A 20,532-nucleotide genomic window follows, 5' to 3' on the forward strand; every position below is an offset into this window, starting at 1 on the left:
AGTTCTATATAAAAAGATGGTTAAAACTATGGAGACATGAATTAATCAGTTTCTAATATGTGGTACCTATATAGTTATATGACTTGAAAAGTTAAATCAAAATTTTCTGAATAATTTGTAAGTAAGCGTGCAAATAAAATGACCTTCAATTGAGTTCTGATTCTGATTTTATTTCCTAGGATTAAGATTTTAATTAAATTCATGTTATTTAAAGTATCTTATGTAAATCCTAAGATTCCCTTTATATTTTTATTGTTTCTTCCAAATTATTTTGGTCATAATCTTAAAACTTGGTAAAGAAACACGTTGATAAAAAATTTGTTACATGTATGGTGCAGAAAATCATTACTTATTCCATTTTTTCATTAAAGTTTATTTCAGTCTTTAACAATGTCTTCAGATTCACTTTTTTCAAATAATGAAAAAAATTAAAAGATGCAAAATAAAATTAGTGTGACATGTCTTCCCAAGAATGTTACATGGTTTACTAGAAAGAGATAAAATGTTGTTCAAATAATAAATTTACAATTATGTATATTTTACAAGTTTTATTTTCTCTGAATTTCCAGAAATATTTTAGCAGTCTTTAGAAAATTAAACTAGGCAAATATGCATTCATTACTTTCACTCGCTGGGAAAATATAAAACCAAGGTAACTTTGTTTAGAGGTAATTAAAAACGTTAATTTTAAAGAAGAATCTGTTTAATTTGCTTTATTAATAAATAATATATATTTTTTCAAATTCCTCAAGTGTTGTACAACTAAAAATAGAGCAGAGAACTTAACGTTACATTTTAATCTGACAACTTTATGTTTTTGTTTTTTTTCTATTTCAGATACCATACAAAATGGCAACTACATTTTACATACATTTTCAGTTTCTAATGTAAGCATTTTTCTTGGATGCATAGTTAAATATATACCAGGTTAATGTCTGAGTTATGCCTTTATTATGGATTATTTTTGGGGAAAGATGTTACTTTCAGATTTCAATGCAAAGAAATAAATTACTAAATTATACATAAAAGTGTTACCTTAAATTTTTATATTTAAATGTATAGATCAGTTAGTGATGATAAAATTAATGCACAGAATTTTTCAAACTTCTTAAAGTGATATGTCTAGTTTTAGCAAGATGCCCTAGGAAAATAATCTCAATTTATTTAAATGTTTGAATGCATCAGTCATAGCAATAATTGTCATAGATTTGGGGTGAGAATGAAAAAATCTATACGCAAGGTTAAATTTTGAATAATTAATAGCGATGTTTTTTGTAGATGTTGGATTTCTTCATATATTCTCTTTTTGCCAAAGCTAAGTTATTCTTCATCAACATTAGGGCTAGAATGAGAAGGCTGTATGTATATGAGTTGCATCTTGAGTAATTTAGGTAACTGTTGATAATAAATCTTATGACATGTATACAAAAAAATTGAGAAGAGTTACTCATAAGTGTTTTTATATATGCTACTTGGATGTGGAGAGCTGGTGGGAATGGTATGATTGATGATTGCTTCTTTTCCTATTTCATACTTGCATTATTATTTCAGGTTTGTATCCAAAGACTTTCTACTTAATATATAACATGATATACTTTTTTTTTTCTCAGAACAAATTAGATATCATATGTACACATTCAGCATACCAGGAAGGAGTCACTTTAGCATTTGAGACTATAAAAGTCCTTGGGATCGCAGACACTGTTACGGAAGTTACAGTGATGGGAGATAATCAACCAATTCAAGCTCATCCCAATTTCACTTACGCCCCTTCCAACCAGGTAAATACAATCTTTAAAAATATTTAGCTGTCGTATACTCTCACATCTAACATGGCATAACTAGGCTTTGGGTTTGGTGGCATTTTTCCTTCATGATATATCTCTGTTTTGCTTTTTTTCTTCTTTATTTTCTTTCCCTTTTGCTGCCAATATTCCATTTTATGTCATTCCAATTTATATTTAGATGTCAACATTAGGGAGACTCCTTGTTACTTCTTCCTCTCTGCTGAATGGTATCTTTGAGATGACATATATGCCTTTCTTGTATTGTCTTATACTATTCTCCTACCCCGAACTTTTAACTTACTCATCTTTAGTATACAACAAAGATTCTAAATGTTTTAGCTTCTCATTTAAGACTCTTAAATATATTGATTTAATCCATGATTAAATCCAAGAATGATTTAATGCTCAAATTATTCTTCCTTCTCCTTTTATGAATTCTTTGTCCTCAATATGTCTTGTACTTTTTTTCTTCAAAATTTTGTTTATACCCTCACCTTCTAATACAAGGCATGTTTTATCTTGTAATTTTTGTCTTTTTTAACAAGTGTACTAGAGAGGGAAAAGGAGTCAGAGAATTGGGCTCAAATTCCAACCCCGCAGTCTGTGCATTTAAACATACTAAATTAATTTCTCATTATCTCAGCTTCCTCATCCACAAAATGTGATATTTAAAACATAATGTTGCTTTTGGTAAGAAATTAATGTATTTAAAATGTTAAACTGTAATAATTTAAAACATTGATGTAATTTTTATTTGCGTTTAATTTTCTACACTTTATATAATACTAAATTATTAGTAAAACCATAAATAAATTCAGAATTAGTTTGGGTATAGAATATTTTTTGAAGTATTTTTTTGTCTAACTCCTATGCCTCTTGGCCCAGAATTTTTCTGTTATTAATTTTTATAAAAATATGTATTGGTTAATTATTTTTTATTTAGTAAATATACTATAATTCATATATTCCTAGGGCTATAGGAATTAATCAATATAAATTAAATAGTACATGTTTATTGAGAACTTTATGATTTTAACAAAGATTATAAAGAGGATATAATACAAAAATTATTTTATTTGGTTTTGCCATCTCAATTTATATCAGTGTTTGCTTTTATGCTAGTGTAAGGATTTGTCCAGGCCCTAATCCATATACCTTCTTAATTCTGCTGTGCTTAGACTAATCTTTATGATTTTCATTCCTGCGTGAAGAGTTATGAAAATAAGTTGATATCAAAAAGTAAGCAATGCAAATGTAACTCTGGGATAAATTTTACTCATGTTATTTCCAAATATATAAACAATAAAAAAACATTTGTAATATCCCAATAATAGAAATAATTGTGCACTAGAATATATATATATATATATATATATATATATATATATACACATATATATACACACACACACACACATATGTATTTGTACACACACATGCACACACACATGTGTGAAGTCTGATAATTAAGTTCGGGAATTCATCCTAGAAAAAGTGCTACATACCTCATTGCTGAATATCACTACAGTCACCTTTGAAGTACTCCCCTTGGGAATCTATGCACTAATACCAGCTCCTAATCCACGCTTCAAAGCAATTTTCTGGAATGGCCATCAGAGCTGTTACCATATTACCCTCGATGTCCTGAATGTCATCAATATGTCTTCCTTTCAATATTTCCTTTATCTTCGGGTAAAGAAAGAAGTCATTGGGGGCAAGATCAGGTGAGCAGGGAGGGTGTTCCAATACAGTTATTTACTAGCTAAAAACTGTCTCACAGACAGTGCCATGTGAGCTGGTGCATTGTCGTGATGTAAGAGCAATGAATTGTTGGTGAAAAGTTCAGGTCATCTAATTTTTTCACACAGCCTTTTCAGCAGTTCCAAATAGTAAATTTGGATAACTGTCCAGTTGGTACAAATTCATAATGAATAATCCCTCTGATATCAAAAAGGATTAGCAACATCATTGCAACAAGTTCACAAGCTTCATTGTCAGACCTATATATATCCTTGTGTGCATGCATATATATAAAGCTATTCTCCCTTTTTTTTTTACCTAGTAATGTATTATCACCCCTCTAACTTGTTTCTCAAATATTTTAAGCAGTGGATAAACTTAGGGACAAAATTGAAGAAATACATGCTCCACTCCTCTGACTCTGGGAGCCTCCATACCAATCAAGTTGGTCAACTTTTTCTTCCCTGTTTTTTCCTTGAGGGACCGTACATTTATTTAATACCTAATATACCCCAGGTGTTATGCTAGGTGTTTCACATATCATTCATTTTTTATACAACCCCTTTTAGTAGGGGTCCCCATTTACAGGAGGTGAAAATTGAGGATAAGCAATTTTCCCAGACTCACGAACATTAAATGGCAGAACTGTGAATTGAACACATGTCTTGATTTAAAGAAAATGCTTTTCATCTGTGGTCTACAATTCTCATAGTTTTTCTGTCTTGAGGTTCTGTTCATTTCAGTGTCATGACATATTTTTCTCCTTTCTATTCTGTTCTTTAAGTATTATATTAAAACTATTTATGAGCTTGATTTGAAGAATTGCTATGGTTGCCATATTTCATAGATGTTTAATATTTTTAAATTGTACAATGGTCAGAAATATTCTTTAATGCTTTCTTTGTCTTCAAAGAGTCTCCTAATTTACAATCTCAAGTTTAACCTGGGAAAAAACTTTACCATTCAATGGAAACAAAGTTTCTCAGAAAACGAAAGGTTTAATTGTTACCCAGGTGCAGATTCTGTAACTAAGGAAAACTGTGAAGAACGTGGCTGTAAATGGGACAAGGTAATAAGAATTATAATTGTGATTCATGATATGCCTTTCACATAAGCATTTCAATTAAACTCTACATATTATAATTTTAATTCTATAGTATATATTCCAAATTTATCTAGATAAGCATTTAGAATTTGAAGTTAGGACTTCTGATATAAAAAGCTTACTAAATGCCAGACTAAATGGAACTGTAAGTTGATTTTCAGGTACTTTGGATAGTGTAAATTTATTTAATAAAACAGTACTATATTTATTGCACTATATTAAATGTTGGTTATAGCTAACTAGCCTAATTAAACAAGATATTGCTGGTAGGGAATAATCTTTCAAAGCATTGTCTCAAGTTACTGAAAGTTCTGAAATTGATTGATGGGCTATATCAGTTTTACTAAGAGATGATAACTTCTAACCAATTATTTGGGTCATCCTTTCAACAGAATGATGAGGGCTATAGATGGCAGAAGTTATTACAGGAAGGGATATAAGAAGAGTTCCGTCTTGCTATGCTTATGTTTCAAATTCTCAGCTTTTGCTTACATCACTGGGTTTTCTCAGCAGAAGCATTTATTTTGAATAACCAGGAAATTAAATGCATGTGTTATATGACTGGAAAGAGTTAAGACACATCTACTAGCAACTTCCCAGAAATGCTTGCATTTATATAAGGAAATACGTAGTTGCCCCCAGAGACACTACCCCATTTTTCTCCAGTGAAATTGTCACCAGAGAAATTGTCCCCATTTCTCTCCAATGTTGATAATGCAGCATAATCTTCACTATTAGGAAAGTTTATGGAAGAATTGAAGAAATGAAGTGAGGAGGGAAAACAATTCTGAAATCAATAGAAGACAAATAGCGAAGTATTTTTTCCATGTCTCCAATATCTTCTCTTTAAAACTCAGCTCTTCCTTCAAATCATATCCATCCCCCATTTCATTTAGTGCATACTCACTTCCATTATCAAATCAAATCTAAAGGATGAGTACTAAAGCAAAAATACCTTCTAATAAGAAAATGTTAAAAATTCACTTTTCTCAGAACTATTCTTAATTTTAACACCTTACAGATTCATAGGTCGAGTAAGTGAAGTTTTTTTTTTTAATTAAAGTTTATTGGGGTGACAATAGTTAGTCAAGTTACATAGATTTCAGGTGTACAATTCTGTATTACATCATCTATAAATCCCAAGTGAAGCTTTAACATATGGATGTCAGACATAAGAAGTCCATTAAATATGAAAATTTAGGGTACAGATAAGCTTCTCTATGTTTCTTTAGACTATGCTATTTATTCATTGATTCATTGAACAAATACTTATTGAGACCTCTTGTTTTCTAGGCACTGTTCTAGGTGAAAAAATTAACAAAAACCTTCTTCCCTGGTAGAGCTTATATTCTAATGTGGGAAAACAAACTGCTATAGTATTCCTATCAGTCAAGAATTGCTTGAAGCTGGGAGCATCAGAAATCTAAAATCTGATTTGGTTAAACAAAATATGTTTTTTGTTTTGTTTTGTTTTTTAACAAATAAGAATCTCAGGGATATTATACTGGATACTCAGTGTCATCAATGACCCATATCTATCATTTGTTTTCATCCTCAAGGTTGTTTTATGGCTTCTACCATTATATATGCATTTCAGTCCCTTGAAGGTGGAAGGACAAAGGGTATCCTCATTAATCAGCTTATAACATTTTCCTTTAAGGCAGTTTTCGGGGTCATAGAAAACTTCCTCAAAAGATGGGAAATGTAGATGGGCACATTGCTTCTCCCAACAGTGTAATTTAATGAATAAGAATGGAGAATGGCCTATGGTAGGGCAAGTAGCCCTTACTGCCACAGTTTATCATTCTTTTTCATAGATCCTATCTTCTACCGCTATATAAACCAATTAGTTGTGATCTTTGGCCACACTTCCTATTTCAAGTACTGGTCAGGATGTGATTGACCAATGTAAGGAACAGGCATGAAATAAGGAATTATATAGTTTTATTATAAGTAAAAGAAAAGAACTTTAAGTACATGCCCTTCTGGGGTTTTTGTAGAGCCATTTTACACACAAAAGGCAATAGTCATTATGAAAAGTAGGAACATGCATGGGGTCAAAATTTATGAGTAATATACTTAATTGCTGCGAACCCTACATAATTATTCTATTTTTTTTTTAGTTGAAATGCTATGACATTTTTTCCTTCTGCTCTATCTTTAGAGTCAAAATATAAATATTCTATATAACATTTAAGAATATGGTATTTCGGGTTGCATAATAGATAGTTTATGCTGTTACTGAAATTTCATTGTATTAAACAATAACATTTGTAACCACACAACACAACCTGTAACTAAATATGTCTACCTTATTTTTTTTGAGAATCAAATATTACAATGCTTACAATTTCTTGCTAAACATGTATTACATTTTTAGATTCCTGGATCCAAAGCACCTGAGTGTTACTTTCCTAGGCATGACAACTCTTATTTAGTCCAGTCAACTCAGTATTCACCAAGTGGTGTAACAGCTGACCTCCAGCTGAATACTGCAAACCTCCGAATAAAACGACCTTCTACACCTATCTCAACTCTTCGTGTGGAGGTGAAATATCATAAAAATGACATGCTACAGTTTAAGGTATGTTTAATATAAACTATAATATACATGACTTATCTCTCAAGATGAGAGATTTTGAAAAGGTGATTGGATTTTTAATGTAATTTAAGGATTAATTGGGTTGATGACACTTTGATTCTATAAAAAATAAAGCTTTTTTTTCTTTTACACGGCTCATGTCATACATAGTTAGGTGCACAATAAATAAAGCTTCTCATTTTTGCTAACTTGTGAACATGTAGTAATTTTTAAAAAGATATTTAAATTGTTGCTAACTAGATAAATAATATAGAATGGAGTATGTTGGTAGCCCCCTTAAAATAAACAAACAAAAAACAAAACAGGATGCTTACTATTTCCATTATTTTTAAATAATGATCTAAATTTTCTGGCCAAAGCATTAACACATACAAAAGAAAAAACAATGTCTTTTACAGTAACACTTAACGATGTTTTGTTTTATTCAAGAGCTCCAAGGGAATCCATTTAGAAAAACTATTACAAATAATAAGATCAGCAGAATGACTAGATATAAAATAATATCTCTAAAAAATGTTTTGCTGTATACTATCATTCTACCATGAAATGGTAACAAATTTCATTAGCAAAAGCAAATGAGAAGACAATCAAATAAACAATAAAATATAAAATATCATAGGAGTAAGTTGACTGTCTACAAGAAAAATTAACTATTAAAAAGTGTTGATTGACATTAAATAAGTACTAAAAATTCCTAAATAAGACTTAAATTTTAAAAAGTTAACTCATGTTAGACCAGTTTATGCTTTTGAATAATTTCCATAGAAATCTCAGTGGAATATTTTTTGAGACTTAATAAAATAACCTTGAAGTTCATCTTTAAAAATAAACATATGAGAATGGCAATAGTTAAAACTTAAAAAAAAAGAGATGGTGATAAAATTTACAAAATTGAAACAGTAGACCTGCAGTTAGAATTACCTGACAATTTCTAGAAAAAGAATGGCATAAAAATATATAAATATATATATATATACACACACACACACACACACTTTGGCAGTAGAATTTCAACTTTATTTGGCCAATATGTTCAGTTCCAATTTCCAATGTGACAGAAATGCCTGAGGAACTGTCAACAATCTATGGTGTGTGTGTGTGTGTGTGTGTGTGTGTGTATGTGTGTGTGTGCATATATATATATATATACACTATATAAACACTATAAACAATTAAAAGGCAAACAAAAAGTGTATTAATATCTGACACCTATATCATAAATGGCAAGCAATTTCAACTGATACAAACAAGAAAAATATTAAAATCCTATAAGCAGTTAACAGAATCATAAATAAAAATTGGAAATAAAAGTATTAAAATATGCTCATTAAAAATCAAAATAACTAAAAGCAAATTCAAAGAATGGGGAATCAGATTGTTGAATAATTATGTAGGAAAAGGTTCATCCTCATCATCAAGTAAACAGATAACAATTTGTAAAGCAAATGCTTTTAGTGTAACATAAAACAGTATTAGAGTACATATTTTAATGAGAATATTAATTGATACATTAACTCTGGAAAACAGTTTACAAGTAGCTATTGAGATCCCTACAAATGTTAGTGCACTCTGATCTAATACTATCGCTGTTAAGAAATGTACTGAGGAAATAAAGACATGAATAAACATAAATTAACATTAGTATTCTTTGTAGGATCATACATATGACAAAATATTGAAACATTTATCATATGGAAATATTAATTACAAAATATTTTAAAAAGATAAAATGCAATACATACTTTGATCCCATTATCAAAGTATGTATGTGTATGTATGTGGAATTCAATAGAGGTATAGGGGCCATAGAAACAGAATTAAGAATTACATAAACAAAAATTCTAAATATTTAAACCATTATCCAAATTATTTAATGATATTTACATATGTCAGCAATAAGAGCAAAACATTTCTGTTTTCATCCTTTCTCTGTAAAAGATTTATGATCCCCATAATAAGAGATATGAAGTTCCAGTACCATTAAACATCCCAACTACGCCAACAAGTTCTTATGAAAGTAGACTTTATGATGTTGAAATCAAGGAAAATCCTTTTGGCATCCGGATTCGACGGAGAAGCACAGGAAGAGTAATGTAAGTGTTTGAATTATTTGATATGAACAATATTTTGATTTTAGACTAAGAGGGGAAAAGTACGATGGTTATTTTCACAGCCTTCACTGTGCTAGAGTATCATCACACTAAAAATGGTCTCAGTTGTCTTAAATAACTTGGCCTATTTGAAAATTTTTAAGCAAAACAATTAGCATATCATAGGACTGCCATTAAGGATTGTCTAAAATTTCATTTACACTTTGGATTTGATTAATTTTATTATTAAATATCAGACTTATTCTTGTAATCAAGTTGAGAATCAAACCAAGTCTCCTCTTGAAAAGCAGGATGAGTGTTGGCAAAATAAGTAATTGGAAATGTGTTATGTAGCTATTTTATTAGAACTGTTGAAATAGGGTTTATTGGTCCTAGAATCTGATAGAGTTAACACTACCTCTGCTAGGTATTGATGAAAGGAAATTGTTACATACTTCTAGATATAGGTATTTTTATGTCATAATGAATAAATTTAAGCAAAAGTTATATTTATTTTTGTGAAATGCTTTACACACTATTGTATATTAAAATATTGTATATTGTAATAATCTAATATTAAAAGTAATTAGATTACTTTTATGTACTTTAATCTTACTATGTTATCCTTTAGAAGATGTGGTCAGGATGTTTTCAGGTATTGTCAGGATCATTACCTTTGAAACTTATATAATTTTACTGACCAATGTCACCCCAGTAAATTTAATAAAGATAAAAAAAGTATGAAAGCATTTATTATTCTCTATAATCAGTTGGAATTGGAACTCCATTAAATTGAAGAATCGTAAAAAAAAAATCTTAATCTTAAAAAAAAAGGATGGTTACAAATGAAGAAAAGTATGTTTGTATTTTTTTAATAAGTTTTGTTGTTCGCCAGTATTTTTGTTCCAAAGAATAATAAGCTCAGTCATTTTGTGAAAAGATTTCTGGTACAAAGACATACTTATTGTTATTTGGGAATCATTATTCTTTAGTAAATACTATTCCAAAATAGTTAATATAAAAATTTAAATATGCACCAAATTCTTTGTAATATTTATGTTTCCTTATGTTGCTAACTTTATTTTTTTTTCCTCCTGTTTTATGTTCTTGCAAGTATCTAGAAAAATAATACACTCTCTATAACACATTTCTTCTGGATTTTTGTGTAAACACTGATTTTTTAATAAATACAAAATAAAAGAAGAAAATTCTTGGGAGTATTAAATAAGGAGAGTTTGAAATTCAAATACCCATTATGCTTTAGAGTTTATTTTAATATTGATTTATTTTTATTCTATATGTAGAAAATAGTTTACTGTGATTATCTCAAGGGAACAGGAAAATGGATAACTTTCAATTTCTAGGACATATATTACTTCCAGGTCATACATTATTTATAACTTCATATTAATTTTATTTTTAAAAGGAATGTGTATCTAAATGTAAACATATATAATCATATTAATCACATTATGATTCATTATAATAATGCTGAATATCTGAAACATATTTTAGATATTCCTTAACTTAGCCAAAATAAAAATGTATTAGAGTCATTACCTATTTCCATTTGGCATCTTGGTACAACTAAGGTATATAGGGAAAATATTACTGATTTTTAGATCACCCAAGAAAGAATTACCACTGTTATTTGTGATACTACTTTGTAAATGTTTACAGAAGTAGAATTATTTTCTTGTGTTTTCAGTTGGGATTCCCACCTACCTGGATTTACTTTTAATGACCAGTTCATTCAAATATCTACTCGCCTGCCATCAGAATATATATATGGTTTTGGGGAAGTTGAGCACACAGCATTTAAGAGAGACTTAAACTGGCATACTTGGGGAATGTTCACAAGAGACCAACCCCCTGGTGTAGGTACCGATATTTGACTACCTCATGAGGCAACTAAGACCATGATTATGATCCCAGTCAGCATGTAGGCCTGTACTTTAGTACAGAAGTAATGATAAAGGGGCTAATGATCTCCAGAGCTGTTATAGTGATTTTCTGAAAAACACACAAAAAATTCACCTTTAATAACTAGTGAAAGTAGAGGGTTGGATCAATAACATTGAGTGCAGCGAGAAATCACGTAGTTACCCAATTTCTTACCTTCTCAAGTACATAGAAAGGACATTCAGATTCAGTCAGTATTTCCTGCCAAATCCATGTTTATGCTCAGCTTTTAGAAAATAACTGACTAGGATTTTCCTTAGTTTTTTTTCCACTACTTCAATAATGATTTGATGCTTTTTCCTTCATGTCACCCAACTGTAGTTGTGCATTTTTTTGAGTCCATACTGCTAGCTGCTAGTTACATCTTTAGAAAATGTTTTTATGGCTAATGTCACTTTTCTAAATGAGCATCTTATTAATGAAATACACTTCATGAATATTTAATGCACTGCACAACTAATATTAACTATCATTATTTTAATCATATCATGAAAAAATACATTTTAATAAACATACTGGCTATTTCCACTTTCCACATGTGATGAATACTTAAAGGATATATTAAGTATGAAATTATAAAGTATTTATACTATTGCACCCACTTTATATTGTTAGGTGCTCAAACAACTTTTATTTATATCACAATAGTTCAAACTTAGGTTATAAAAGTGTTTTTTTTTTTATTTATAACAGTTTGATAAAATATGTTTTACCACAGTTCATCTTTAAAACCCTTTAACATTAGTATTGGTATTATTAGGTTAATATAATCTTTATTCTCAATATGTAAATTTTCCTTCACATGCTATTAATTTACTGGAACTCAATGTGGGCCAAAGATGACAATTTGATTGGGGATCATCAACTTACAAGTTTTGTGACCTTTGGCAAGTCAGTTCATGACCCTTAGTGTAGGTTTTTTTAATTCTAAAAAATAAAAAGAACTAGCTAAAAAATAAATTAAGCACTTTATAAATATGAACTATAAGTTATATATAGTATATAAGTATACTATATATTTATATATACTATAAATATTTATATATTTATATTTTATATATTTGTTTTTATATATTTATATATAGTATATTCATATACTATATATACTATATATGTAACATATATATAACATATATATAGTAAATATGTTATTTTAAATATTATAAATTACAATATAAACTTAGATATTATCATATCAAGTACTTAAGATGTTGAGCACCTTAATCACTTTAAGTATTTTTAGGAAATTATATTATTGAAAAAGAAGTGCCAATTGATAAAATAAATTAGGACACATAACATGTCGAAAGAAATCCAACTACTCTAATACCGATGGGTTTTACATGAGTTATGAGGCAACATTTGTGGGTGTTAGAGCATGCCAATATTATTGGCATTCTCTAAAGCAATGACAGTTCAAATAATGGAAAAATTAATTTCTAATGGAAATATGTGTAATTAAAACAGTTTGTGTGTGCATAGAAGGAACATTTAAATTTCTAGGGTTAATCTTATAGTGAATTTAAATATCACATTGAGAAAATTCACATGCTATTAATATCGAAATATATATTATGTTGAATTTCTTTTTATTTTAGTATAAACTTAATTCCTATGGATTTCATCCCTATTACATGGCTCTGGAAGATGAGAGCCATGCTCATGGAGTTCTCTTACTTAACAGCAATGCAATGGGTAAACCAATCATTTGTTTAATTTCTCATAGTTTATATAAAAAATAATATTTTATACATAGATAAAAATGTAATCATATTTTGGATTTCTAGATGTTACGTTTCAGCCAACTCCTGCTCTAACTTACCGCATAATTGGAGGAATCTTGGACTTTTATATGTTTCTGGGCCCAACTCCAGAAGGTGCAACACAGCAATACCATGAAGTATGATGAAATTTATTTTTTAAAAAGTATACAGTTTTCTTTATAATGTAAGTAATTCTCTTAAATCACAAATAATTTTTTTTTTGTTCTTTTCAAAGGTAATTGGCCGACCAGTCATGCCACCTTATTGGGCTTTGGGATTCCAATTATGCCGTTATGGGTACAGAAATACTTCAGAAGTTCAGCAAGTATATGATGATATGGTGACTGCTAAGATCCCCTATGTATGTATATCAACTTTTAAGACAGTGTTACCTATCATTTATAAAAGTAGAATGAAATAATTAAACACTTATATACTTTAAAATTATTTTTAGCATTTGGCAATAATTAAGGCTTAGTTTTTTAGTAGCACCTAATGACTTGGATAGATATTTATAAAATGTCTTTATCTGATTGATAAAGTAAAAGGGATAATGCCATTTCTTTTACTTCTTTCTCTCTAATTCCATGACCTGGAATCATACTAAACAAGTCACTGTGCACTTACATTTCTGTCATAAACTTTGGGTCGCATAGGTAAGTCAGACACATTCTCCGTATTCTCTTTAGGTGAGAGTAAGTGTCCCCAGAACCTGTTTCATCAACTGATGTGACAAATTACAGAAAAGGAATTGGAGGTGAAACGGTGATTTTTGCCCTGGAATAGCTGGCAGTTGTGATATTAGAATACAGAATTAGAGTGCTTGAAAGAATATCCTCTTTTCTCAATGTTTGGGAAAATATTCCTAAGTATCCAGAAATAATCGGTCCCTGTAATTTATTTTTTAGTGATTTTGAGGAATCCCAGAGATCCTCCTGGTAACACTTAAGCATTGAAATATAGAATGCTTGGTGTATATAAAACTCATTCTAAGACCACATTATAAGACCTTAGTATATGTAGTAGAATCCAATATGTGGTTTCTGAATGTATTATTATGCCTATGTTAACTGTATAGTTTGATGATATAGAAATATGCATGTCAATTTTTTTTATAAAAAGGGAAGTTTTACATGTTTTTTTAATAACAAGGGATATCCACTATATTAGCCAAATATTCTACAACACCTAGAAGAAAAATTGAGATAATATCTATTAACAGAAATGAATTTACAAATTTGTTATTTAGGCCTAAATTAAAATTTTCATAACATTCTAATGTTTATTAGTTTAAGCATATTTGTAAATACCTATTTCTAAGTAATATTTTGCTTATTTAAGCTTGGGTATTATTCTGAAAATGAGTTTGGTGGATAATAAATGAAAAATCTTAAAATAATTAATAGACATACTAATAATTATCTCTTCCCCTTTCGCAATATTAGAATTATTTGAAATTATACTATATTTGCTTTGTTTCCAGAAATAGAGCAACACCTGTTTCCGTGTAATGTACAAAATTCTAATTTAACATAATTTCATAGCCTCATAATTCCTTTAAGTCTATCTTACTGTTTCCTTTGGGAATTACATAACAAAATATACTGATTTGAAAGAACTTTTACTTCTAAATCAAAATTTTTAAATGAGCTATTAACAAAACAAAACATTTATATGAACTTAAAATATTTTGCATGTTTACATGCTACTTTTAGTCCTTGAGAATTGCATTACTTGATTAATTCTCTTTAGGATGAGTGAAGAGGCATTGAAACTTTCATATTGCTAATACTTTAAAAGTATGATAAAACGTTACTCACTTGTTCTTCTGTTTCTTACCCCACTATCATAATTCTCATATTTTTCAGGATGTTCAATACACAGACATTGATTACATGGAAAGGCAACTAGACTTTACAATTGGGGAAAGATTCCATGACCTTCCTCAGTTTGTTGACAAAATAAGAGGTGAAGGAATGAGATACATTATTATCCTGGTCAGTATTTATATTTTATATTATCTGAGTCTTACTATCTTGATTTTGTTAAGTTTGCTCTCCTAGAATGAGGGTACAAGAAGGTATTTAAAAATAGGAAGTACATAACTTTAGATTCTACTCTCAAATCTAAAAGATTTCTTCTTTCAACACATTATTTTATTTATGTGAGCTGCCACCAGGATACCTTTATACTTGAGATATCTTTAGAGATCTAAAGCTAAAGATGGGAGTCAAAGACAAGCTAGATTTTAGTGATCACCAAAGCTGTAAACTGGCCTCAATTTATAGAAGCTATTACAAAGCGATGATGGATTTTCTATTCCTATACAATTCTCAAATCATTCTCTAGGACTGCTTCTTACGCTCATCATGTTTAAAAATTTACCTTCAAGTTGGTGATTTGGTGGGGAGAATATTTTATCAATATCTCACAGGAAGCAAGCTGCCCAGCCAGAAATACCGCTGGAGAAATAAACAAAAACGTTTGTAATCTTGCTTGAAATCATAGTAAAATACATTTTCAAAAGTTCTGAAAATTTTCTTTTAAGGTATTTAGAAGTCTAGCTAGAACACCAAAATTTATATCATCAGTCCATTTCTCTGTCCGTGTGAGCATAATATAATGATAATGTAGTAATGGAAATTTATAATGTTCCATAAGAACTACCAAGAGGCTCTACTTTTATTTCATAGTTACCTGGTTTGTATTTCATTTCAATTTTAGGATCCAGCAATTTCAGGAAATGAAACGAAGCCTTACCCTACATTTACAAGAGGACAGGAGAAAGATGTCTTTGTCAAATGGCCTAACACCAGTGATATTTGTTGGGCAAAGGTACTGAATTGACCTTGAAATTAAATACAAATAAATATAAATATTTCATTGAAAGTTTCTATTGACTTAAAAAACTGTTAAAAACATATTGAGAGGCAGTGATATATTATACAAAATGTGAAGGTTTCATAGCTGATGAAGAAAATAATATATACTCATTAAGTTCAATCCAAATTATTAGAAACAGAGAAAGAATTCATACAAGTTGTATGTCCAAATACTATTTGTCTCATCTTTAAAATATATTTTATTGTATTTCTTATTTCATTATAAAACTACCATTAATGAGATGGCAATTCATTATTCTATACTGCAATAGTCATTTAAATGTACTTCTCTTAAAAACATATCATTAATAAAATAAACAATGTTTTTAAGGGCTATACTTATATTCTTGACTTGAACAAGGAATATAATTCACTGTATTACATTTAATGAATAATATTTAGACCTGGGTATATTAATATATTATAGGAAATATCCTGATTTGGCTTGCATTTAAAAAGAGTAAATAAAAAATATTCACTAGTCATAACTAAAATGAAGAAAACAATTCTGTAATGGGAGACAAAATTAAATGCAATGTGGGATCCTTTTTGTATCTTGGACCAAAAATAGGACATTAGTGATAAAAGTAGTGAAACTGAAACAAGGCCTGTAGATTAGTTAATAGTATTGTATTGATGTTATTTTTTTGTTCCTAATAATTGTACAGTAGTTATAAATATGTTAATATTAGGGAAGCAGGGCAAAGAATATACTAAAACTCTAGGTATAATTTTTGCAGCTTTACTGTAAGTCTGAAAATAACTTCAAAATAAAAAGGTTAAAATAAAATAGAATAAATTCTATGATAAACGTAGTGAAAGATCATCTTTTAAGAAACATGCAATTAGAGAGTATGATGTTGACCATAGAAAAGGATTTTTTCCTTCCTATTTTTTTGTCATTCTATATTTCTATACATTGTCTCAGATTTCTACCCCTTATTCCATTCCTTCACTATTCCCTGTCAGCAATAAATCCTTTGTAAGTAATTATTTGTTTGGTAATTATTCACATTTTTACATGGGACTCTCTGATTTCTACAGCATAGATTTAAATTCCTAGATTTTAAGAATGATTGAATTTGGGCTCTGTTTTGTGTGTCTGTGGTTGTGGTGGAGGAAAACATTGGTAGGCAGGGAGGCAGGGGCAGAGGTGGGGTGGGAAAATGGGAGTGAAGGAAAATAAAATTTGGTGTTAACTGTGAAAATCAAAAAGATATTTGCCTCAATATGGCATTGTCCAACTCAGATCTTTAATAGCTTTCAAATCAAAATATATTTATTGTTTTTAGATTTTAATAATTGTAGAAACAATTGTAGAAACAATATACTACATTAAATTGAATTGAATTTATGGTTTTCATATTATTTCTTGACCAGACCTTTGGTTATATGTACTGGTTTCAAAATCACGACCTACAAGAAAGGTTGGCTTTTTTTGTTCTTATTTGCCTTATTAAAGAAAAAATAATATGGCAAATAGAAATGGTTTGCAAATAGCACATATGCCAAAACAAAAACTGGAAGAAAAAATAACTGAAAGAACTAGTGATCTGTGATCTTGAGTCAATAATACGCCTCTGAAACTCTATTGTAATTTATTTACAACCCAGTCACATCATACATAATTTATTTTAAACTGTTTTCCAATTTCTTCTTTCTTTATAGGTTTGGCCAGATTTACCTAATATAACAATAAATGAAAGTCTGTCTGAAGATGAAGCTGTTAATGTAAGTTTTACATTCATGAATTATATAATGAAAAAAAAGTCAGAACTTGGATTTAATTATCACTTTGACCAATTATTCAATGTGAATGATTTTTCTTAAAAAAGTAGATGGCTTATTTTCTAATGATCATATCAGACTATATTTAGATTAAGTTTTTTCCCTGTATACCAACATATGTCAGTCACTCTATTAAGCAGTTTTACATTTTATCTTGTTTAATGTAAGCAGTGATTTTTTTTATTGTGATAAGAACGCTTAACCTGACATATACCCTCTTAAGTTTTTAAGTTTACAATACAGCATTCCTGACCCCAGTGACAGTGATGTACATCAGATCACTAGAACATAATTGCCACTTTATGACTATTGAATAGCAACTCGCTATTGCCCCCAGAACCCAGCCTCTGATAACCACCATTCCACTCTTTGGTTCTGTGAATTTGATTATTTTACATACTTCACATGAGTGGAATCATGTAGTATTTATCCTTCTGTGACTGGCTTGTTTTGCTCAGCATAATATCCATGTCATTACATATTTCAGGATTTCCTTCTTTGGTAAGACTGAATAGTATTCCATTACATGTATATACTACGTTTTGTTTTTTTTTTTTTACTTTATTGGGGTGACAATTGTTAGTAATACATTTTGTTTTTAATCAGTTCATCCATTCATACACATTTAGTTTATTTTAACACCTTCACTCTTGCGAATAGTGCAGCAATAAGGATGGGAGTTTGATGTCTCTTTGAGATCCTGATTTCAAGTTTTTTCCAATAAATGCCCCAAAATGAGATTGTTGTATCATATGGTAATTCCATTTTTTAAGTTTTTGATGAATCTCCATACATTACCAATACTTGTCTTTCATATTTTGGATAATAGCCAACCTAGCAGATGTGAGGTAATTTCACCTTGCATTGTGATTTTCACTTGCATTTCCATGATGATAAGTAAAGTTGAGCATCTTTTCATCGACTTGGCCATTTGTATGTGTTCTTATTTATTTATTTATTTTTTAAAATTTATTGGGGTGACAATTGTTAGTAAAATTACATAGATTTCAGGTGTACAATTCTGTATTACATCATCTATAAATCCCATTGTGTATTCACCACCCAGAGTCAGTTCTCCTTCCATCACCATATATTTGATCCCCCTTACCCTCATCTCCCACCCCCCACCCCCCTTACCCTCTGGTAACCACTCAACTATTGTCTGTGTCTATGAGTTTTTGTTTCTCATGTGTTTGTCTTGTGCTTTTGTTGTTTTTGGTTTATATACCACATATCAGTGATATCATGTGGTTCTCTGCTTTTTCTGTCTGACTTATTTCGCTTAGCATCATACTCTCAGGATCCATCCATGTTGTCACAAATGTTCCTATATCATCTTTCCTTACCGCCGAATAGTATTCCATTGTGTATATATACCACAACTTCTTTATCCATTCATCTATCAAAGGACATTTTGGTTGTTTCCATGTCTTGGCCACCGCAAACAAAGCTGAAATGAATATCGGGGCACACGTGTCTTTATGTATAAATGTTTTCAGATTTTTTGGGTAGATACCCAGGAGAGGGATTGCTGGGTCATATGGAAATTCTATTCATAATTTTTTGAGGAACCTCCACACTGCCTTCCATAACGGCTGCACCAGTCTGCATTCCCACTGGTGTGGGATGAATGTGCTTGGTATGATTTCAATCTTCTTAAATTTGCTGAGGCTGATATTATGTCCCAATATGTGGTCTATCTTTGAGAATGTTACATGTACACTAGAAAAGAATGTGTAGTCTGATGTTTTAGGATGAAGTGCTCTAAATACGTCAATTATGTCCATTTCATCTAATGTGTCATTTAGGGCTGCTATTTCGTTATTTATTTTCTGTTTGGATGATCTATCCATAGCTGTCAATGATGTATTTAAGTCCCCTAGTATAATTGTGTTTTGGTCAATTTATCCCTTTAGTTCTGTTAGTAGTTGCTTGGTATATTTCGGTGCTCCCTGATTGGGGGCATAAATATCCATGATTGTTATATCTTCTGTTGTATAGTCCCCTGCACCATTGTGAAATGTCCATCTTTGTCTCTTGTTATCTTTTTCACGCTGAAGTCTGTTTCATCTGGTATCATGACGGCTACAACTGATTTTCTCTGGGTACCATTTGCTTGGAGTGTCAATTTCCACCCTTTCACTTTGAGTCTATGCTTGTCCTTGTAGCTGAGATGTGTCTCTTGGAGACAGCATATGGTTGGGTTTAGTTTTTTGATACAATCTGCTTCTCTGTGCCTTTTTATTGGTGAGTTCAGTCCATTTACATTTAGGGTGATTATTGATATGTGAGGATTTCCTGTCATTCTATCTTTAGTTTTCTGGTAAGGCTATGTCTCCATTATTTCTTTGCCTTTTTGTTGTTGTCTATTATTTCAGTGTGGTGGTATTCTATGATGTTTCCCTCTGTTTCTTCTTTTATTACAGTATATATTTCAATTCTGTATTTTTTTTGAGTGGTTACCCTTAAGTTTATGTAAAAGAAAGTTTGATATTTAGAGTATTCCATTTTCTTCAGCACGCTTACTTTCTCCATTCCCATATTCCGATTCAGGCCTTTACTCTCCCCATTTTTATGTTTTGGTTGCCACAAATTGTCCCTGTTGATGGTGGTCGAATAGCCCCCTTTAGTATTTCTTGTAGTGCAGATCATGTATTAGAAAATTCTCTCAGCTTCTGTATGTCTGGAAAGGTCTTTATTCCTCCTTCATATCTAAAGGATATCTTTGCTGGATATATTATTCTTGGCTCATAATTTCTCTCTTTCAATAGTTTGAATATTTGGTTCTACTCCCTCCTGGCTTGTAGAGTTTC

General features: G+C 30.1%; 1 protein-coding gene across 1 annotated transcript in view; it reads left to right on the top strand.

The window, feature by feature from the left end:
* SI (sucrase-isomaltase) overlaps positions 1-20,532 on the top strand; it is an 87,792-nt gene that overhangs the window by 36,393 nt on the left and 30,867 nt on the right. The window contains exons 23-34 of the mRNA XM_033121483.1: positions 838-887; positions 1,611-1,781; positions 4,441-4,596; positions 7,013-7,216; positions 9,173-9,327; positions 11,033-11,201; positions 12,885-12,981; positions 13,074-13,186; positions 13,285-13,410; positions 14,918-15,046; positions 15,774-15,884; positions 17,600-17,662. Of these exons, the coding sequence (XP_032977374.1) occupies positions 838-887; positions 1,611-1,781; positions 4,441-4,596; positions 7,013-7,216; positions 9,173-9,327; positions 11,033-11,201; positions 12,885-12,981; positions 13,074-13,186; positions 13,285-13,410; positions 14,918-15,046; positions 15,774-15,884; positions 17,600-17,662 (1,544 nt within the window). The remainder of the gene's footprint in view (positions 1-837; positions 888-1,610; positions 1,782-4,440; positions 4,597-7,012; positions 7,217-9,172; positions 9,328-11,032; positions 11,202-12,884; positions 12,982-13,073; positions 13,187-13,284; positions 13,411-14,917; positions 15,047-15,773; positions 15,885-17,599; positions 17,663-20,532) is intronic.

This window comes from Rhinolophus ferrumequinum, chromosome 2 (assembly GCF_004115265.2).
Source record: "Rhinolophus ferrumequinum isolate MPI-CBG mRhiFer1 chromosome 2, mRhiFer1_v1.p, whole genome shotgun sequence".
Lineage (NCBI taxonomy): Eukaryota > Metazoa > Chordata > Mammalia > Chiroptera > Rhinolophidae > Rhinolophus > Rhinolophus ferrumequinum.